The sequence below is a fragment of the Berghia stephanieae genome, chromosome 6 (genome assembly GCF_034508935.2).
Source record: "Berghia stephanieae isolate SIO BIC M18660-M18661 chromosome 6, UCSD_Bste_1.3, whole genome shotgun sequence".
Classification (NCBI taxonomy): domain Eukaryota; kingdom Metazoa; phylum Mollusca; class Gastropoda; order Nudibranchia; family Aeolidiidae; genus Berghia; species Berghia stephanieae.
The window spans coordinates 61560318-61581827 of NC_088365.1; the positions used below are offsets into that span (position 1 = coordinate 61560318).

Below are 21510 nucleotides of genomic sequence, written 5' to 3' on the forward strand. Positions count from 1 at the left end.
CGATGTCATTTTAAAACAAAGACGAGAGCGACGCAGAAAGGGAATACAGATATAGGGGGATAGAAGACACAGCGAAAGTGACCACTCTGCCCGCCATGGGAGAGATCCACTGTACTTTAACTTTAATTTGTTCAGATGGTGCAGTAATAGCATGTCAATCAGTTCAATTTGGACAAGGTTTTGGTGTAACAACAAAAATTATATGTAAATTAAATGAAAATGAACATTTATTCAGAAAATTTCCAGGATTTACCATGCTCAGTGTACTTCACAATAGTTACATTTATTCCCCTGTCAGGCCCCCTGTCAGGCCGTATGAGTATGAGGTCCCGATAGCTCAGTTGGTAGAGCACTCGCTTCACAAGCATAGGGACCAAGATCGATCCTGAGTGCAGTTGAGACCCCCCCTATCCACCCAGCAGTTAATGGGTAGCTGGATCTATTAGATCTGGTGGAAAGTACTTTGTGATAGACTAGCATCCTATCCAAAGGATAGCAAGCAATTGCTATTGTCCGTTTCATGCTATAGAAACCAGGATAAACTCCAGCTTCATGGGCCTAATGGCTCTGAATTACTACAAGAAGAAGCCATAATAATAATATAGAACCATATTTCAATTTCAATCAGTGCCATTTGTCTGTTAGGTGTCCCCTTTTGTACCAAGACTCTTACAATATCCTTCAAATGCATTTAGACGGGTACTCATTCACACTTGTGTCGAATAAGTTAATGTGTGTTGAGTACCTTAACCAAGGACACAGTGTGGTAACCAGAATTTTCCACGACCAGTAGCACACACAAACCACGCCTAACATCGCTTGATTTTTTGTGAAAAGATGAGACACTGTACCTGTCATCTGCATTTTTTTGCGGCTGCAAATGGCAATTTGCGGCCGCAAATATCAGGACCATCAGCAAATTTTGGCAAATTTCCCAAAATTGGCAAATCGTGGCAAATTTTGGGAAAATTGGCAAATCGCGTGGCAAATTTTTGGAAAAAAAAGAAGTGAAAACAAAATAACGAAAAAAAAAGTGCAAACTTGAGAAATGTTGCAGCTTTGCCTGGGCCCAAACCAAGGGAAGCTACTCTCTACGGATAATGATCCATTAAAATCTTTGTAACAACACTATTCACAGTCATTTCATTTCTCAAGTCAAATAAATCGAGTCACTTACACTTCCAACTTCAGTCATGGATCGTTTCGTCAAAAATCTTAGTTCTCCTCGGCAAATTTTTTGGCAAATTTTGGTCTTTTTGGCAAATTTCTTGGCAAATTTTGGGTTTTTTGGGGGCAAATTTTGGCAAATTTTAGGTCCCAATTTGGCAAAAAATGCAGATGACAGCACTGTACCACTGAGCCATCCAGTCACAAATCATGTATAAAATATAATACACTACATTAACAATAGCATATTCATAAAATGTCAAGCAAATATTTCATTAAAAGCATAAATAGAAGGGGATAGAAGACATGGCAAGTGACCTCTTGCCCACCATGGGAGGTCAAAGGAACTCACCCAGCTCTACCTTCTTGCTGTCCTTTCTCCATAGAAATTTTGGTACTTTTCAAAATTGGAAAATTGCCCAATCCAAAAAAAAATTAAAAAAATTTGGTATGTACATAGTTTTATTCAACTACCACTACCATGTAAAGATTAAAAATAGTAACGTTAATAATATGTATACAATTTGTCTCCAAAAAAAAAAAATGTAAATAATAGTGGAGTAAAAGGAACCACAGCCAGGTACAGAGATAGGCGGGGTTTGTGTTAGGGTTGAGTGGGTTAAGAGTATAATTGTTACTGTCCGTTCCACGCTGCAGATATGCACTTGAATAGATTTTTCATACAACTCTTTTTTTTTTAAAAGGTAAAGGACAACCTATTTCGCATGAAGTGAGGGGGTTGGCAAAAAGTTAGAGAAAGCATAGACCCAATCTGCTGTCAATTAATTCAATGAGTCTTATTGTTATCGAAAGAATTTTTAATTTAACATCGCCACTGAGCAACTTTGCATATCATTCTTATGTCACGCAATTGAAGACATCTGTTTTCTGATTCAGCTTCTCGAGTCACTGTGGAGTTGAAGCAAATCAAAATCAAGCAGAAAGCTTTTATTACCTTTATATTTCCATAACTATTTTGGGTGTTTTCGAGGTGTTGTTTCAAATTCCTCATCTGCAAATCTCTTCCTTTTGATCACTCTTCCACTTCTACTTTGACCAAAAGGTTGATCAATTTGTTCAGAAGACTTGGGGGTTGTCACTATGGGCTCATGCTTCAACTTAGACACAGTTTGTGGTTTTGGAATTGTTGTATCCCCTGGTACTGATGCTTTGTTTGCCTCCAATTGTTTGGCAGCAGGACTTAAAGTTATTCCCTTACCAGGTCTCCCTCTTTTTTTTGCCTGAACATCAAAGTTGCTATCTTGAACAGATTTTGTTTCAATATTTGTCTTTTCCTGACTTTCTGAATTTCTGGGAGAACTTCTTGTACCAACATTGACTTTTTCCAGAACTACTACAGGCTTTTTTGTTGGACCAATCTTCTTGTCAATACCACTTTTACCAACAAGATCGGATGGACTTTTGTTCAAGACACTAATTGTCCTCACCTTAGCATTGTTTGAAACTGAAGATGTTTTTGTATCAGAAGTTTTAGATTCATCAAATGGAGATACCTTATTTATTTGGGTTTTTTCTACAACTCTTACCTCTGGACTTAAGTCTTTGGAGGGTTTGACTATACTACCTTTCTCATTTGAAGTTAAATTTTTCATGACCAAAGTGTCATTGTTACTGAGCTTTGTTTCAATACTTTTCTGCTCAGCCTTAATTTTCTTATCCTCAATCCCTGCCTTTTTTAAAATTTTCAAATTTTGAGCCTTAATGGGAGTTTTGACTTTTTCAGTGATCCTTTTCTGAATAATTTCATGCTGCTTGTGGAAGCTATCATCAATAATTTCTTCATTCTTCTCTTCCATAGCAGGAATTACCCCTTGCTCTTTCACAACAACTACTTTGGGTGTTCTGTCTATTTCTTCCAATTCTGAGACTAAATTTAATTCTTTTTTATCAACAATCTTGGATTGAGAGTCCAATACTGAGACCTTGGGATCTTCGCAAGTTTTTTTGAATATATCAACAACATTGTCTTCTTCAGAAGGGATTTTCTCAGCTGCAACTTTCTCACCCAGGGGTTTGTCAACAATAGTGGTCTCTGCATCTTCGATCACAATAGGAATGTCATTGGGATCTTCGTCTTTCTGGGGGTCCTTGATTCGGATAACTGTAGCCTTATCAGTAGAGCTGACCACTTCAAATCTAACCTCTTGTCCATCTTCACGATAAAGCTGTAGATGATCTAGGTCACCAACCTCCAGGCTGATAAAAGTCATATCGTTCTCATATCGACTTGTTACTTTGACCTCATTCTTAGGAGGCTTCTTAGGGAGGGAAGAAAAATCATCCACCTCTCTTACCACTTCTCTCACCCTCCCTTTTACTTTGTCCTTGTCTCCAGCCCCTGGCACTTTGAGGTGCTCTGATGCTGGTTTTAACAACACTGGAATATTTCCCTCTCCACGAATCTTCATTTCCCACTTGTGAAAAAATTTGATATGTCGCAGCACAGAACTTTCCTGGTAAAATTCTTTATCACAAATGCTACAGCCGTAGATGTTCTCAACTCCATGGACCTTGAGTATGTGTTTTGCAATTTGCTGAGTGTTTTTCATCACCACACCACATTTGTCACATCTGTGCAACCCAGCTAATGCTACTTCCTCATTATTGTGTTGCATGAAATGTTTATCCAGATCAAAGCGGCTTCCAAAATACAAAGAACATAATGAACATTTAAAGCTGGATTTAATATTAATAGTGTTTTCATCTTTCTCTCCCACAGTAATAGTATTACTATTATTGCTGACAATTTTTTCGATAATTTCACCGCCGCTTTCATTTTCATCAACACTACCTTTAGAGACAATGACATATCTTGTGTTTACCACTTGTTGACAATCATCCTTATTACTGTCAGCTTTTTCATCCTCTATCAACACCTCTGTTGACGATACCTCTTGTTTGGGAGCAGGAGGAGATTCCAACATACTGGGTTCTTTAGTCACATTTCCAACCGGTTCATCCTCAAACACATATGACACATCCGATTCGGCCAAAGTGGTGTTGTGCACTTGTCTCAAATGCCATCGAAGACTGTCCATCGTGTTGAATTGCATGGCACACGTCTCACAAACATACCAAGTCCCAATTACTGTTTCCTCTGTGTCGTCCAACTCTGCATGAGGGTCTGGTTCCTCTGTTTTTATTACAATCTGTTGTGATGAGTCCAGTGGTGGTTGCTCAGACACTGACGCATTGGATTCATTCTCATTTGTGCAATATTCAATAGTGGGCTCATTATTTACAACCCCTGGTGATGACTTCATTGCAACTTTTTTCTTGTCTGTACCAAATTTCACCTTGACAGTGGGTGATCCCAGGCCTGCTAATGAGTTGAGAATGGTTATGTCTGATTTCTGACCAAATTTTATATTTTTGCGGTACCCACTCTTTAATCTGACTTTTTCCTCTCGCAATAGCCCAGATGCAAGGAGTTCTCGCTTTTCCACAAAAATGGCATCGTCGATTTTCCAACCTGGGCACATACTCTCACAAACACGTAGCTGGTAATGAAAACAAAAGAGAAAAAATAGACTGAGTGAAGAATGGGTAATTTTCAAGCTTCTAAAAATAAAAGCACATAATGATTATAATTATGACTACAGTACAACATGCGCTACGCGCATTTGACATTTTCACGGGTTTAACGAACAAGGACAGAATTACCAAATTATGTCCGTCATTGTGTTAGTAAATCTTACATGGAATTCACCAACTGTTTCACAGTTGTAACAAACTAAACACTGAGATGACCTTGACCTTCCCCCACCCACTGCCCACAGGGGGAGAGAGAGAGAGGGGGGGGGGAACAGAGCAAGTTGCGTAGTCTTCGTGAATTTAACGTTTGACCCTGACAAAATAATAACTTTATAAAACAAGACGACGATCACAAAAAGACAGTTAATTACCGTATTCAATAGCTCAACCAATAGAATCATTTTATCATCCCTTTTCTTACTCTTACAGTCATGTTCACTACGGATTCAACAAACTTTTCAAGCTGTCCCATTTAGTTCAACGAATAGGTGTTGCACTGTATTTACATCTAAATCTTAATATGTATTTTTTCGAGTATAGAGCAATACAAGTATGCCTGAGATAAGCCGGGAATGGTAAAAACCTTAACTGAAAGGAAAATAGAGAAGAAAAATCGTGATGTCACACCATCTACTTTTTCAGTTCCAAAACCTTGGAAATGTATATGTAACCAGTCCTTCAGAGAACTACTAATGAACAGGTTACATATAGTGAATCTTAAGGGGACATAACTATTTTAGTATCAGGTTGTATAGGCAGATTCCGTGGTTAGGGAATGCAAAATATGGGACACAGCTATTCCGTGTATGCTATTTAAAAAAAATTCATTATAACTATAACACTGTTTATCAATGAATATGACTGAAAGTTGGCATACAATTAGTTAAGAGGTCATTTTAGATTATGCCAAACGGCAAAATTCGTGCGATTACTAGAAGATCGTTAAAAACAGATATTTACTCTTTGGAGTAAAATATTTCTAAAACTACCAAGAGGAGAGATTTTGCCGTTAATAAGGTCATAAATGCACATTTCTTCTATTTATGTTTCAAATTCCATTTGATTATCATAAGTACTTTTCATACGTATTATCACAAAACATCAACCCAATTTGCACTTCAATGAGGGAGAAGAGGAGACAACCATTTTAATAAAAGAATCAAAATTCTTAATTCTATATTTGGTCACATGCGTGGCGAGCTCCGAATAATCCGATTTCTCCTCAGCAACACAAAGATACAACCAAGGATATACGGGGCCACAAAACAGACGCAGTTCGAAAGTAACATCGGGACCCCCCAAGGAGATAGTCTGAGCCCGATTCTGTTCACAATATACTTAGAACACGCTCTGAAAGAAGTTCGAAAAGTCATTCCAAAACCAACAACTCATATTGAGAATGCAATCCCTAGAGAAATCGCCTATGCAGATGATGTCGATTTTATTGGATCAACACCAACAAATATAGACATCATACAAAATACCCTCATGAAATATGACCTCCAAGTCAATGCCAATAAAACCGAATTTACAACAATATCGAGGAACAAAGAGGAATGGAAAAGAACAAAGAAAGTCGGCTCACTAATTGGAGACACCGAGGATGTACAAAGAAGAAAACAGCTATCAAACGCCGCACTCAGTAAACTCACCAATGTATGGATTAGAGGTGACAAAATAAAGAGAAAAACCAAACTGAAACTGTACCATGCTCTTGTAAAACCGGTACTTCTGTATAACTGCGGCACTTGGGCGTTGACAAAATCCGAAGAAGAACATCTGGATGCCTTCCATCACACACAGCTAAGAAGGGTACTGGACATCAAATACCCCAAAAAGATCTCAAATGAATCACTCTATAAGATCACAAAAGAAAGACCAATCTCCCTTGACATTTTACAACAACGATGGCAACTTTTCGGTCACATACTACGCAGGGACAAAAACATACCAGCAAACCAAGCCATGTCGGGATACTTCCAAAAACACGGGAACCTTTTCAGAGGAAGACCGATCACAACACTCCCTGTGATCCTAAACAAAAACCTCACAACACTTGGACAAAGCATTAGTCTCATAACGGCAGGGGACCTTGAAAATCTGAGAACCCTAGCAGAGGACCGGCAATATTGGAGACACCTCACACAGGAAATACTGGAAACAGCCAAGGCGACCCGATCTTTCGGTCGAGACGCGAAAGGCATCTAAGTCAAGTCAAGTAAGTCATGCGTGGCCATCTGGCAGCCATGCACGCGAAAGTCTGAGGACGCAAACTCTCACACTCTTTGTAAGGTATTTTTTTTCAATGTTACGTCACAGGGGATTGACCTTGTCAGCCATCGCATTTTGTTTTAATAATCAGTTGATAATTCGAACTTTTAACACTAACACTCTTTGTCCCCTTTGAAATAGACTTGTCCAATTACTCTTTTCCTCACATTATATTAACACACACACACACACACACACTCTCTCTCTCTCTCTCTCTCTTGAATAAATACCATAAATTAAATAAGTCATGGTCTCACAGGACTTTTTGATTGATAATAATTTAGCAGGCAATTTTCGTATCATTTGTATGGGTTGTAGACACAAGACGTTCCAAATGATCAATATGTATAATTTTTTAAAAAATCATGGTTGACCCTAGCCATACAGCACTACAACTACCTATACAAGTTAGAACTCTTCTGATGCTTCATCATATTTTCTGATAAATTTGCCATAAAATTACCAAGTTTCTATCTCAAATTCCACGTATTAAGCGAGATACAGCCACAAATCCGGAAAATAAAAATGCAGAAAAAGCGTCCCATATTTTCCGATTATTTTCTCTTTGGGGTCATCCAAATGAATGATCCCTTTGAAACTGCATAACTTTTTTTTTAAATTTATGAATGGATTTTCAACATTCAAAAATATTTTTACTCAGTGGAGATAGGGCTTTGATTTAAGCGTAGTATTTCCCACAAAATTATAAAACAAAAATTTTCATAGTCATTGCTAAACAATTACCTTTAACTTGTGATGAAAATTTATATGACGAACGGTTATACTCCTTGACAAAAATTTCTTTTGGCAAAAGGTGCAGTGATACATCTTTTCCTGTGAAATAGACACACAGAACAGTGAAAGAAATGAGAACAACATGAACTGATTAAACTCAATCAAAAATGAAAATTCAAGTCGTTTTTGTTTTTAAGGATTTTATGACACTTGCAACGCATTTAGGTCATTTCAGCGCTAATAAAAAGGAAGAATATGGGATAATCAAAAAGTTGTAGAATTACAATTAAAGCACCCAAGAAAAGGTTATGACAAAGGGGAATTGGTTTAAATAGGGAACAGATGTAGATTCCAGGGGCACACCATTGGTGTACTTAGTTTCAGATCACCTGAAAGTACTGAAAGTCTCATCCAGACATCAGCACAGGATCTTAATAACAGGAGCATACTCGAATATTTACAACAAAAAATATGACTCAGTACATAACAGAAAGGTGATTAACAATGTTTGTTTTTGTTTGTTTTTAAGGGTTTTACGGCGCTTGCAACACATTAAGGTCATACCAGCGCCAGTAAAAGGGAAGAAAATGGGATAGTTAAAAGTTCTAGAATTACAATTAAAGCATCCAAGAATAAGGCAGGCAAAGGGGAATTGGTTCAAATAGGGAACAGACGTAGATTCCAAGAGCTCACTATCAGTGTACTTAGTTTGAGATCACCTAAAAATCTCATCCAGACAAAAGCACAGGTCCCCACGAAGAGTTATACAATCAAATGTTTACAAATCATATATAATACAAAAACAAAACATAATACAGTGCATATCAGAGAGATGATTAACAATGAAAAAAGTATCAAAACAAACAATATAAATTTGACTGTTTCTCTCTCAACCAAGGACTCCTGCAACTGCAAGGGCCAGGACAAAATCAAGCAATCGCATTCCAAGACACAGACAGAATGCAACTCAGAAAACAGATGTAGCGGGATAGAAGTCACAGCAAGTGACCTCCTGCCCACTACGGGAGGTCAAAAATTCAAGTTCTTTTAAATATATTTTACAGGAGTAAGAGCTATGAATACAAACAAAACACACAAATATTCAACTCCCTATAATAAATAATGAATGCAATATCAGCTTAATTGCTGTGCGCTGGAGATTTCAGAGCAATTGTCTGCATGAAACATGTACCTCGTCTGAAGTACACACACACTCACACATACTCTAGACATGCAACTGAAACAATTGTTTAAAATTTAAAATGTTGAATATGAAAAATAATAAATCAATAAGCCTCTAGAGCACCCAATACCAAAAAATTCGTTGTTTTGTTTGTTTTAACGGGTTTTACGGGACTTGCGACACATTTTGGTCATCAGTGCCAGTAAAAAAGGAAGAAAAAACACAATTCTATAGGCTACAATTAAAACATCCAAGATCAAGTAAGACCAAGGGCAATTGGTTCAAATAGGGAACAAATGTGGATTCCAAGGGCATACCATCAATGAACTTAGTTTGAGATCACTTAAATGTCTCATCCAGACACCAGCACATGATCACACTAAGAGGAGTACATTCTAATGTTTAAATATATGCTCAAAACAAAACAAAAATACTATATATAAATAACAGAGATAATTTACAAAGTAAAAAAAAACCATCATCTCCGAAAACACTATATATTTGACTATTTCCCTCTAAACCAAGAACTCCTGTACTGTAAGGGCCAAGGACAAAACCAAGTAATCACATTCAAAGACAAAGACAGAAAGCAACTCAGAAACCAGATATAGAGAAATACAAGGGCTCTTTCAGAAATAACCGAAAAATGCCCATTGCTCAGCGACCAGTGGAGATTTTTTAATTCTGTAAATGACATGATATTCCTTATTTCCTTACGGATATTCCCAGAAATTATGAAGTGCATCATTTTGCACAATGAATTTCTAGACGATTTTAAAGATGGCGGCCCATCTTGAAACTTGGTCAAAGGAGGAAATCAGAGCTGTCATACGTTTTTTGAACGCCAAAAGTCTGAATCCTACCGAAATTCATAAAGAACTTCAGAGTGTATATGGTGAGCATGTTATAAGCCGTACACAAGTCTATCACTGGTGTAATTTGTTTGAAGCCGGCCATTCCGACTTGACAGACAGGGAAGGGAGAGGGCGTTCGATAACTGCAACGTCAGAAGACAATGTGAAGCAAGTTGATGAGCTTAATGGTCAAGACAGGAGGTTGAAACTTCATGAAATCGCAAGCAGTCTTGAAATTTCGGAAACTTCTGCCCATAGAATTGTATTTGATGAACTTGGCTACAGAAAAGTCAGCGCAAGATGGGTTCCTAAGCAATTGACAGACAATCATAAAGAACAAAGATTGGACATCTGCAGGGAACTTTTGAGAAGAAGCAAGAGCTCACGCAGGGTTCACGGGCATACTGCCAACGCTGGCGGAGACTTTCTAGGGTACGATGTGACTTTTCTTGACAGCATAGTCACCGGTGATGAGACTTGGTTGCACCATTGCACCCCAGAAACAAAGCAAGATTCGATGACATGGAAACATCCATCCTCACCTGTCGCGAAGAAATTCAAAGTCATGCGGTCAGCAAAGAAAATAATGGGAACTGTTTTCTGGGACAGTCGTGGTGTTATTCTGTTCGAAACCTTACAACCTGGAGAAACAATCAATGCTGCAAGGTACTGCCAAACTCTTGACAAGCTTAGGGAGGCCATTCGCAGAAAGCGACCAGGGCAGTTGACCAACGGGGTCATTTTGCAACACGACAACGCTACACCCCACACAGCACGAGTGACGCAAGGTTGGCTAGAGAAATATGGATGGGAGATTTTGCCACACCCACCACACAGTCCAGACCTCGCACCATCTGATTATCACCTCTTTGGGCCACTGAAACGTGAGCTGGCAGGAAAGCGCTTTGATGTCGATGAAGAGCTTGTTGACCATGTGCGGAAATGGCTACAAAACCTTGACGGAAATTTCTTCCGAGAGGGTATCTATTCCATGGTGCAGCGTTGGCAGAAGTGTGTCGACAGACTTGGCTGTTACGTAGAGAAATGAAGGACGAGTCAAGGTATGAACACGTGCAAGAATTTTGTTGATAGCATAAAAAACGCGGATTTTACATGCATTTTTCGGTTAATTATGAGAGAGCCCTCGTAGAAGACACAGACAGCATGTGACCTCCTGCTCACCATGGAAGGTCAAAAGACCCCACTCAGAAAAATAACCCTACCCTCCGTGTTGTCCACTCTCCCTACAGATATTTGGTAGGTACTTTTTAAAAGTTGAAAGAAAAACAAAACAAAAAAAAATCAAACCCTAACAAACTAATCCTCAGTTGCTCAATCAGGAATAAAATTTGAACGAAGCATGTACAAATGAAAGACATTCTCTTATAATTAAAGCCAAAGAGGACTGTAAAAAGTAATAAACAAAGGGGGATATAACAGCTTAAAAAGAAAAAAAAAAAGAACAAAGTACCTTCACAGAGCGTTACGGGCTCAAAGCCCTTCCTCAGCCAACAATAAACAACAATTAAAACATAAATAGTTCAATAGATAGCGATTAGCGACAACATACATCAAAGGACCAATCACTTTCCTATGCCCTAGCAGATTTTATAAATAATCATTTGAGTCAAGGGGTGATAGAATTACCCTTAATTTTTTTTTTTAAAAAAAGGTTTGCAAATTACTTGTATACAATCTGTAAAAAATAGATTTAATTTTTTTTAGATTTGCCAGTAATTTTGTGCTCCTTGGCAAAACTTTAACATTGGTTATAGGGAACAACTTTGACCCCTAACCCATTTAAAAAAAAGAATATAAATATACATGTTTGTATGTATATATATATATATATATATATATATATATATATATATATATACATGTTTGTATATATATATATATATACACAGTTCACTCCACTTGTAGCGAAGTCGGTTGTAGCGATCTTCGGAAGTAACGATCTTTTTCTGTAGAACAGGCACCCATGTACCACAAACTCAATAAAATACAAACGGTTGTAATGACTTCGCTACATCCATCGTGACGGTTATAGTGATGCGTAATCTTATCCCCGACCATAATACTTTATAGTAAAAATATCACGGTTGTAACGATGTCACAAGCGGCATGGCGAAACACACTCTCCTCACTGCTTCTCTCACTTCACCAAGCGCCTGTGTCAATACAAATACAACACATACAATACACTTTGTGTGTGTAACGTACCACTGATATAATATGTGCTGCTTGTCTTGCGTGTTGTGTCTGAGTAGAGCGACACGGACACGGACGCGAAACGAACTCTCACTCTACTCTTTCACTAGATATATACCTCTCTCACTTCGCGAAGTGCCTTTGTGTGCTGTCTCGCGTGTGTTGTAGTCTAGTGTACAGTGTATTAAGTGTGTTGCCTCAACCACAGACTACAACTACAACTTGTGCAGTGTTAATAATGATGTCTCAAATGTGGCACCATCCTGGCATGGGGTTTCATATACAGATATCGTTCCGTTTATTTGAATAAATTAATAAAAAATGGAATAAAGAATTTTTTTAAAACATACAAAACAAAAAACAAAAAAAAAAAACCCTAATATTTGTCTACAGTGGTCACGATGAATTTTTGTCACGATAAGGGCAGTAACTCAATATATTAACTCTACAACGAAGTTGAATAGTCGGAAATATTTCCCTTGAATTTTCTTCCAACGGCTGTAGCGATCTTTTTTCTGGTCCCCCGACGACATCGCTACAAGCGTAGTCAACTGTATATACATGTTTGTATATATACAGTAAAATTACTTTAAACCGAAAGAAGCTAAACCGAAAAATACCTTAAACCGCAAAGAATTTAATAAATTGTACTAGTTTCTTCATTATCTTTGTACTAATTTTTACGATGAACCGAAATACTTCTAAGAAGGACTTTCTTTAAACCGAAACAACTTGAGAGCACCTTCCCCTTTTCTCTCTCTATTTTTCTTCAAAAATTCGGGAAGGTGGCCCCACATAATAATGCCGGCGATATTAAAACAAAGAGCGTAAGTATAAGATGAGGGTGAGGGGTGGGGGGTAGGCAAACACTTCAATCACTGCACTTGGGTTTGGCCAGTACCACAATCGCAGACTGGAAAAGGAAGACAACGGGTGACTGGCAGGCGTAAAATGAGGAAAGAGGGGGAGTTGGGGTGTAGAATCACGCAAGCGAGATGTTCTCGCTCGTGTGTTGATGCTTTGGAACTGACTGGATTTTCAACACGACAATAAGGAGGGGGTGGTAGACAACTTACCATTGACATGCCATTTCATTTCCACTTTGATTGAATGTGTGTGTGAGAGGGGGGGGGGGGGGTTCTATGTAATTAGGCCTTTGAACCTAATGGCTTTTCAACAAAAGAGAGATGTGTAGTAAACAACTTAGCATTGACACGCCTTTTCATTTACATTTCACTTCACCTCTGAGTAGCTGCGCATCATTCATTATCAATTATCACATGAGAACTTTCGATCTTATTTTATCTTTACATTTTACTAAAAGATGTCTAAAAGAAAGCACAGTGCTTACACGTTGGAGTTTAAAATCAAAATACTATGTGAAGTCGATGAAAAAAAAGTTGATCAAGACGGAGATATGTAAAAAACACGGCATCCCGAACTCAACTCTTTCAACAATTTTGAATTGAAAACGAAAACCCCCAAAAATATTTTTAAAACACACCAAAAAAAAAAAAATTTATAAAATAATAAAAAAATTTTTTAAATATTTTTTTTTAATGGTTACGAAGACGGCATTTATTCAACAACTACATTTAAGGGGAAACCCATGATACGATTAAATGAGCAAATTTCTTAAATAATTACTACACTTGAAAAACATCGCAAAACGGGAACTTGCTTTAAACCGAAATGGTTTAGAAGGTCCCCAAAATTTCGGTTTAAAGTAATTCTACTGTGTATATATATATATATATATATATATATATATATATATATATACAACATGTGCACTTGTACAGTATAAACATGTACCTTAGTATGTTTATTGAGAATGTGACATGTCAGCTGAGCACTCTGCCTAAATTCACCAGGGCAAAAATCACACTTGTAAGGTTTTTCATCAGTATGAATGCGGCGATGTTCCACCATGATGCTCTTTCTTCCAAAGATGCTGAAAATAAAACAATAAACAATCCCTTGTTAAGTTATAAACAAGACCATGCAGTCAAACAAAGCACACAAAAATTTTTTGTGTCAAATGACACATTGAGGTTTTACCACAGATCCATCCAGTCCTGCATACTACAAACAAAAAGTCCTCTAGTTTTTTGGGGGTTTTTGGGTAAAGAATATGGACTTCTTACATTCTTACAAATCACTCAATCAAATCTAATGCACAGTCTAGCAATAAGTTTTATCATAATAATGAGAAAAAAGTATTTCAAAATTATCCGTCGTAGAAAGAAATCTAAAAAAAAAATCATGTCCTCAGACAGGCATTGACAAGCTTTATGATTTTAAGAGTTTCACAGTGCTTGCAACACTTTGAGGTCATATCAGCACCAATAAAAAGGTAGAAAATGGAATAGTCAAAGAATTATAGATTTACAATAAAAAGCACCCTAAGAAAAATTACGAGGAAGGGGAATGGTTTAAATAGGGAACAAAAGGATATTCCGAGATCACTAAAGTAATAATAATAATAATAATAATAATAATAATAATAATAATATGATATCAAAAAGGCAATTTGTTGTTTGGTTGACAATTTTCGAAAGTACTCATACTCGTTTACTGGTTCTAACACACATGCAATTTCAAATTCAATTACATACCATATTGGAGAACAAACCCATTCAATTATTACATAGAAATAATTTAAAATAGACGGCCTTCGAAAGAGGGTTGATCCGCTGGATTATAATGTCAGTCTCCTCTGAGGTCAGACCTCCATCCACCTGAGAGCCTTCCATAACTTCCTCAAAGAGAGATATCAATTCCACAAAGTACTGTAATTCATGCAGGTGCATGATATATGATGTGTAATGTAAAGCTCAGTGAGAAATTGTGATTGGAACATAAATTCATTATATTTTTAATATTATTACAAGCAATTCGAATTCCATCAGACACAATAAATAAGTACATAAGAATTAAAACATAATAGGATTTCCCCATCAGCCAAAGAAAACCTCCCTTTAAAAATGCACACACTCACCCAGACAGTATTTTATTTTTTATTTTTGCAAAAAAAAAAAAAAAAGAATTGAAATCTCCTATCAGATAATGCTGTCCGACAAAAGCTACTCACCGTTTACAATCCGGACATTGGTGAGGGTCCTGACTGTTCATGACTCCGCCTTCTTTTGATAGAATTATTTTTGTCACCGACGGGTCATCAGACGATTCTATAACCGACTGGCCTTTAGATAAAGTCCTGTAGGCTGTTCCAGATTTTTTCTCAGACACCACAACACCGCCGACTAATGACAATTCTGCAAGTCCCAAAGCAGCTTCCTGTCTAGCTTGAGCATACAGAGAGTTCTCCTTCTCTGTGTCAATAAGTTTATAATGGCCAGAATCAACATTCATCAGAGTGAAAGCGGCTGTCCTTATCTGTCTCTTCCGCACAATGTCTTTTACATTCACGTTTTTATTAACACCATGTTGCTTAATTTGCCCATCAGATACATCCACCAAATCTCTCTTACTTCTCTCTAGCCCTTCCATTTCATCGTTTTCAGACGACATTTTTTGACCTTCTTCTTTAGCAATGAGCTGCCCAGATGAATCCTTCGAAAGAGGGTTGATCCGCTGGATTATAATGTCAGTCTCCTCTGAGGTCAGACCTCCATCCACCTGAGAGCCTTCCATAACTTCCTCAAAGACTAACCCTTCTTTGCCCAAAACTTCAGACAGGCCACTATCGTTGCCGTCATCACCACTGCCAACACTGGTGTTCATGGTGGTGCTGCTCCGCAGTGGTGTCGGAATAGTGAATACTTTCTGGTCCTCGACAAGATGAGTATTCGGAAAGACATCTTTCACTGATTTGGCATCCAAATTGTGAGCTTTTCGAATGTGAAGCAAAAGTGTACCGCTTGTAGTGTAAGTCTGTGAAGGGAAAAAATACACATGTTATCAGAAATCAACAATAATCCTGTTCTCTAAAAGGTAGAAAAACAGATATTACATAAGCAGAAAACAGACATATATCAGAAGTTTTTTTTTAAGTTGAGTATTTATATCGCGCAATATCCACTAAATTTGCTCAAAGGGCTTTACAAAGGGTCCCTGACCAACAGCAACAGGTAACAGAAAGAACAAGACATGATGCCTGTTAGTGTTAGGTGAAAATGCAATTTTTTTTACCGACAGACACAATGCTGTTAACGACCAGGTACTCATTTTTTTAACACCCGAGTACAGTGACAGAATGTGAGTAAAGAAGTCTTTTCCAAGGACTCAACTATGCGCCAAGCGAGGCTCGAACCCAGGACCTTCCGATCCGAAAGCGAGTGTCATACGACAAAACCGCATAGCCGCACAATAGCAGAGATCCCACCTTGGCCAAGCCTGTCTCTTGTCCTTCAGAGTCGTTTGTTTGTTTTTGTTTTCAAGGGGTTTACAGTATTTGCAACACATTAAGGTCGTATCAGCGCCAGTAAAAACGGAGAATATGGGATAGTAAAAAGTTCTAGAATTACAATTAAAGCACCCAAGAAAAGGTAAGACAAAGGGGAATGTTACAAATATGGAATTGGTGTAGATTCCAAGAGCATTCCATCGATGTACTTAGTTTGAGACCACCTAAAACTCTCATCCAGACACCAGTACAGATCTCTACTAAGAGGAATCCACTCAAAATGCTTACATTATAAATTCAAAACAACAAATATAACAATACATAACAGAGAGATGATTTACAAGGAAAAAAATATCATCTCCCAAAACTAACAACTTTATATTTGACTGCTTCCTTCTCAGCCAGGGCCAGCACAAAATGAAATAATCTCATTCCAAGACAAAGACAGAAGCAAGTTGGAAAACAGATATAGGATAGATAGGGGGATAGAAGACACTGTAAGTACCTCCCTGCCCACTATGGGAGGTCAGGAACCCCACCCAGTCCTTCAGAGTCATTAGGCCCACGGAGCTGGAGTTTATCCCGGTTTCTGTAGCGTGAAATGGATGATAGCAATTGCTTACTACCCTTTGGATAGGACACTAGTCTATCGTAAAGTACTTTCCACCAGATCTAACAGATCCAGATACCCAATCACTGCTGGGTGGACAGGGGGGTCAGAAAAAATCTCAGACTGCACCCGGGATCAATCTCGGTCCCTTTGATTGTGGAGTGAGTGCTCTACCAATTGATGAACTATCGTGACCCCTTGGCCAAGTCTGTCAAGACATCCTTTATTTTTTTCTCATACATAGAGATAGGAACATCTACTAAGGCCTTAAGTTCAATAAAATTTCAAGAAGATTTTTTTTTTAAATTTAAAGTTCGATTAAAGCATTTTGATAAATCAAGTTTTAGTATAAAAATTGACTACAGATCACTATCGTTTACCTAAGAGTGAACTCTATAAATGAAAAATATACCGTAATGACAAAGCACTTTTGGAGCCAAAGTTGGCAAACTTCCAATAATGTAAACATTTTTTCATGTTATAGGTTTAATAATAATAATAACAATAATAATAATAATAATAATAATAATAATAATAATAATAATAATAATAATAATCATAATAATAATAATAATAATAATAATAATAATAGTAGTAATAATAATAATAACAATGATAATACACCGTTTTTAAATAGTGCCTTACCCTGTATCTTAATTAAGAAACTTAACTGTAATGAAACATCACTCACTCGGAACATACAACATAAAGCTAAGCAACTTAATTATACAATGTTAAATTGAGATGTTTTTAAAAAAAAGAATTCTGCATTATCAATGCCTCCGATATGTCTTGGAAAGGAGTTCCAGAAAAGGGGGTGCCGAATATTCAAATGATTGCTTGCCGATTTTACAAGTTAATTTTGGCTTCACCAAAATGTGATTATCAGAATATGATTGTAAGTTTCTGGTGGGGATGTAGAATTAAAGCATTCTATTGATGTATACAAGTCATGAGTGCAGCAATTTAAAAACAATTTAACAGATCTTGTATTCCATTGTCTCTCGAGAGGTAGTCTATGGAGTTCCCCTGACAAAACTGATGCAGACTAAAAACAAGCCTTGCAGCATCGTTCTGGGCTACTGAAGGGATTTTATCTTATCTACATTAATTTTAGCCATGAAAGAATATCCAATAATCTAGCTTTGATAGGATGAGTGGATTGTTTGTGTTATGTTTTTAAGGATCTTACCGCGCTTTCAACACATTTAGATCATTTCAGCGCCAGTAAAAAGCAAGAAAATGGGATTCTAGATTTACAATTACACAGGTCTAAATAAGATAAAAGGGAATGATTCAAATAAGGAACAGATGTAGATTCCAAGAGCACACTATCAGTGTACTTAGTTGGAAATAGACCTAAAAGTCTCATTCAGACATAATCACAGGATGCCACTAATAAGGAATACACTCAAATGTTTACAACCCATTAATATATTCAAAATAAAAAACACAATAACAGAGACAAGGAAAATAATATCATCTCCCAAAACTAATACTACACATTTGACTGTTTCCCTCTCGGCTAAAGACTCTGGCAAGGGTCAGGACAAAACCAAGTGATCCCAATTCAATACAAAGACAGAAGGCACTAAAAAAAAAAACCCCAAAAGAAATAGGGGTATAGAAGACAGCAAGTGACCTCTTGCCCATTATGGGAGGTCAAAAGACCCCACAGTGGATGAATGAATTAACTAACAAGGCCGAGAAATCTGTTGTAATGAGATATCTAACGTCTAAATGTCTCATTTCCATATACATTGACCTTACAACAGGATTATGTGGCTGGTAAGAAAGTCAGATCTGAATCAATTAATGCAACCAAATTTCGAACAACAATAGTTTCCATTACAGTATTTTCCTAAAATCATTGATTCACAGTTTAAATTTTTAAGAAAAGCTGGTCCAATGATAAAGATTATTTCAATTTTGCTACCGTTAAGGTTTGTCTGTTTAAAAATAGTCATTCAGAGCCATGAGATCCAAAAGCCGGAGTTTATCCCGGTTTCTATAGTATAGCATGAAATGGACATTAGCATTTGCTTGCTATCCTTTGGATAAGATGCTAGTCTATCGCAAAGTACTTTCCAAGAGATCTTACAGACCCTGCTAATAATCACAGTTGGGTGGATAGATGGGGCCAGAAAAAAATCTCAAATGCACATGGGATTGATACTGGTTCCTTTTGCGTGTGAAGTGAGCTTTCTACCAACTGAGCTGCCTCTTTAGTCTATTTAGGCCCATCAAACTTTCAATTTAGCAAAGCAAGATTGGAAACATTCGATGAAAAGATATAAATGGTCATAACAAACCTTTGGACAAAGTCGACACTGGTACGGTTTTTCTTTGGTGTGAGTTCTCATATGACTCTGCAAGGAACCTGACTGGGTGAAGCTTTTGCCACAAATCTTACATTGGAAAGGACGTTCATTGGTGTGTTTACGAACATGGCGAGCTAACAGTGACTGGTTTCTAAACCTAAAAGAATAGAAAAAAAAATGTAATTAATTAAATACAATACAAATAAAATAAATAAGGAAGGATGGCCCCAAGCAAAGACAAAAAAAAAAGCCTAAAATATTCTATTCTATGCTAAAAATTTCTCTATGCTGAAGTTGATGTGCCATTTATTTCCTATCCATGGCATGAGCAAAGCTGGCTTTATGACTTATTGCTTGTGTCAAAAAATCAACCACCATTGAGTACAGACGATACTAGTTATTTTGCATTTTATTTTATTTGTTTTCCAAGTTTATTTGTGTATTGTTGTGCTGATGAAAGGTTTGTGCCTGAAACGTCCATTGTCTGTTTTGTTCCCATACTCAGCCTCTCCATTTTCACTCTTTCGTTAGTATTTTCACTATCACCAGCTTCAGGCAGCCCCTACCGTTTTCTGTATTCATTTTTGCTTATTACTTTTTAGGTTGACAAATCCAGCCTTTTTGCTTGGATAAGAACGGATGGTGCACAAGTAAATAATGATTGATATTCAGAAGGACACTAAATCCGACATCCTCCTTGAAAAAAAAAAAAACCCAAAGGGAATAGAACTCACAAAATGATTGAGTAACTCTGAGTGAAAAAATAAATGGCATTTGAAATGTTTCCTAAATGAGAAAGTGACATTGTTGAAATCAGTAAGTAAATTAATATAGGACGAAAATGGTCTAGGATTTCATCTCAAATTTTAGCAGCCTGATTGTATTTTTGTCTTCCTGCTGTATCTGGCAAATTATAATAATAATAACAATAATGATACACATTTATTCAGCGCTCATTCCCATGTAAAACACAAGCTCTGAGCACTTTACAATATAAATTATCAATTTGGAAAAAAAAAAAATTAAAAAATTAATATTTTATCATTTTTAATTAATGGTCTCAACATATCTCAACTATAGCAGAAACAACAAATGCAAAATTGAATTACTCTTTTTAAAAAAAAAATCAAGATTAAGTCTCTCTTTACTGATCATTTTCTGCATTTTTCAAAAAAAAAAGCAGGCTTACCCAGCAGAAAAATAGATTTTTTTAAACTCAAACAAGCTCTCTACAAAAGAACTTTATGTTCTTATTAATTAAACAAAGATCATTCTTCAAAGTTTGTGATGTACAAAATAAATCTGAATAAGAAAAAGGTAGAATGTGTCATAACAAATGTGACGATTTTGATGCGGTTGGTAAGGAGAGGATTAAGCAATCCTCATCATAATCAACAAACCTCATGCCACATTCATCACACTGCCAAGACTTGTTGCTCATGTGAATTCTCTCATGCTCTTTGGCTTCTTCCTGAGTGCTAAACCGTTGCTTGCAGTAGCGACATTTGTGCGGCTTGACATGATTGTGCAGATTCATATGACTCCTCAAGGTGCTTGTTTGACGAAAAGCTTTTTGACAAATGGGGCACACCTTGGGTCTCTCTCCAGTGTGAATGCGTAGATGTTGGTTCAGAGATGCTGGAATTAGGAAATAAATTGTTTCTCTGATTATACAACTTTCGTATTCATTTAAATGAGGCTGTGCAATAAAAGGCATTTTCATGACATTTGCAACAAAAAAAAAAGAGGTCAATTTTAGAATATTTATTTATGAAAACCTGAGGGAATTATTTAGTTTAAAAAAAAAAAAAAAAAAGAATAATGTGAGCTTTTATATTGGGCAATATCAACTAAACATGCTCAAAGCGCTTTACAAAGGGTCCCCGACCAACAGCAACACCATGTAACATACAGAAGGAGACATGACACCTGTTAGGCAATATTACAATTTATTCTGATAGAGAAAATACTGTTAACGGCCAGGTAATCATTTAAAACCCAAGTACGGTGAGAGAATGTGAGTAAAGAGCCTTTTCCAAGGACTCAACTATGTGCCAAGTGAGGCTCGAAATCAGGACATTCCAATCCAAAAGCAAGTGTCATACCACAAGACCACATAGTCGCACAAGTTTCTCTGACCACAACTGAGGGTCTGTCATCAAAGCTGTAGCAGCTATGCCAATTAAAGTGTCAAAAAAGGGTGGACAAATTATAAACTTTGCCCAAACGTT

At 37.0% G+C, this 21510-nt stretch overlaps 1 protein-coding gene across 3 annotated transcripts in view; it reads right to left on the bottom strand.

The window, feature by feature from the left end:
* Nucleotides 1-300: 300 nt before the first annotated feature.
* LOC144975380 (uncharacterized) overlaps nucleotides 301-21510 on the bottom strand; it is a 39495-nt gene continuing 18285 nt past the window's right edge. For 2 of the 3 annotated variants that reach the window (XM_078919393.1, XM_078919395.1), the window contains exons 9-14: nucleotides 20680-20917; nucleotides 19271-19436; nucleotides 15074-15876; nucleotides 13795-13933; nucleotides 7738-7827; nucleotides 1842-4688 (exon numbers count right to left, since the gene is read on the bottom strand). In XM_078919393.1, the coding sequence (XP_078775519.1) occupies nucleotides 2139-4688; nucleotides 7738-7827; nucleotides 13795-13933; nucleotides 15074-15876; nucleotides 19271-19436; nucleotides 20680-20917 (3986 nt within the window). In that variant the 3' untranslated portion in view covers nucleotides 1842-2138. Of the gene's footprint in view, nucleotides 4689-7737; nucleotides 7828-13794; nucleotides 13934-15073; nucleotides 15877-19270; nucleotides 19437-20679; nucleotides 20918-21510 lie in introns of all 3 variants that reach the window. The other variant, XM_078919394.1, reaches the window with a different exon arrangement.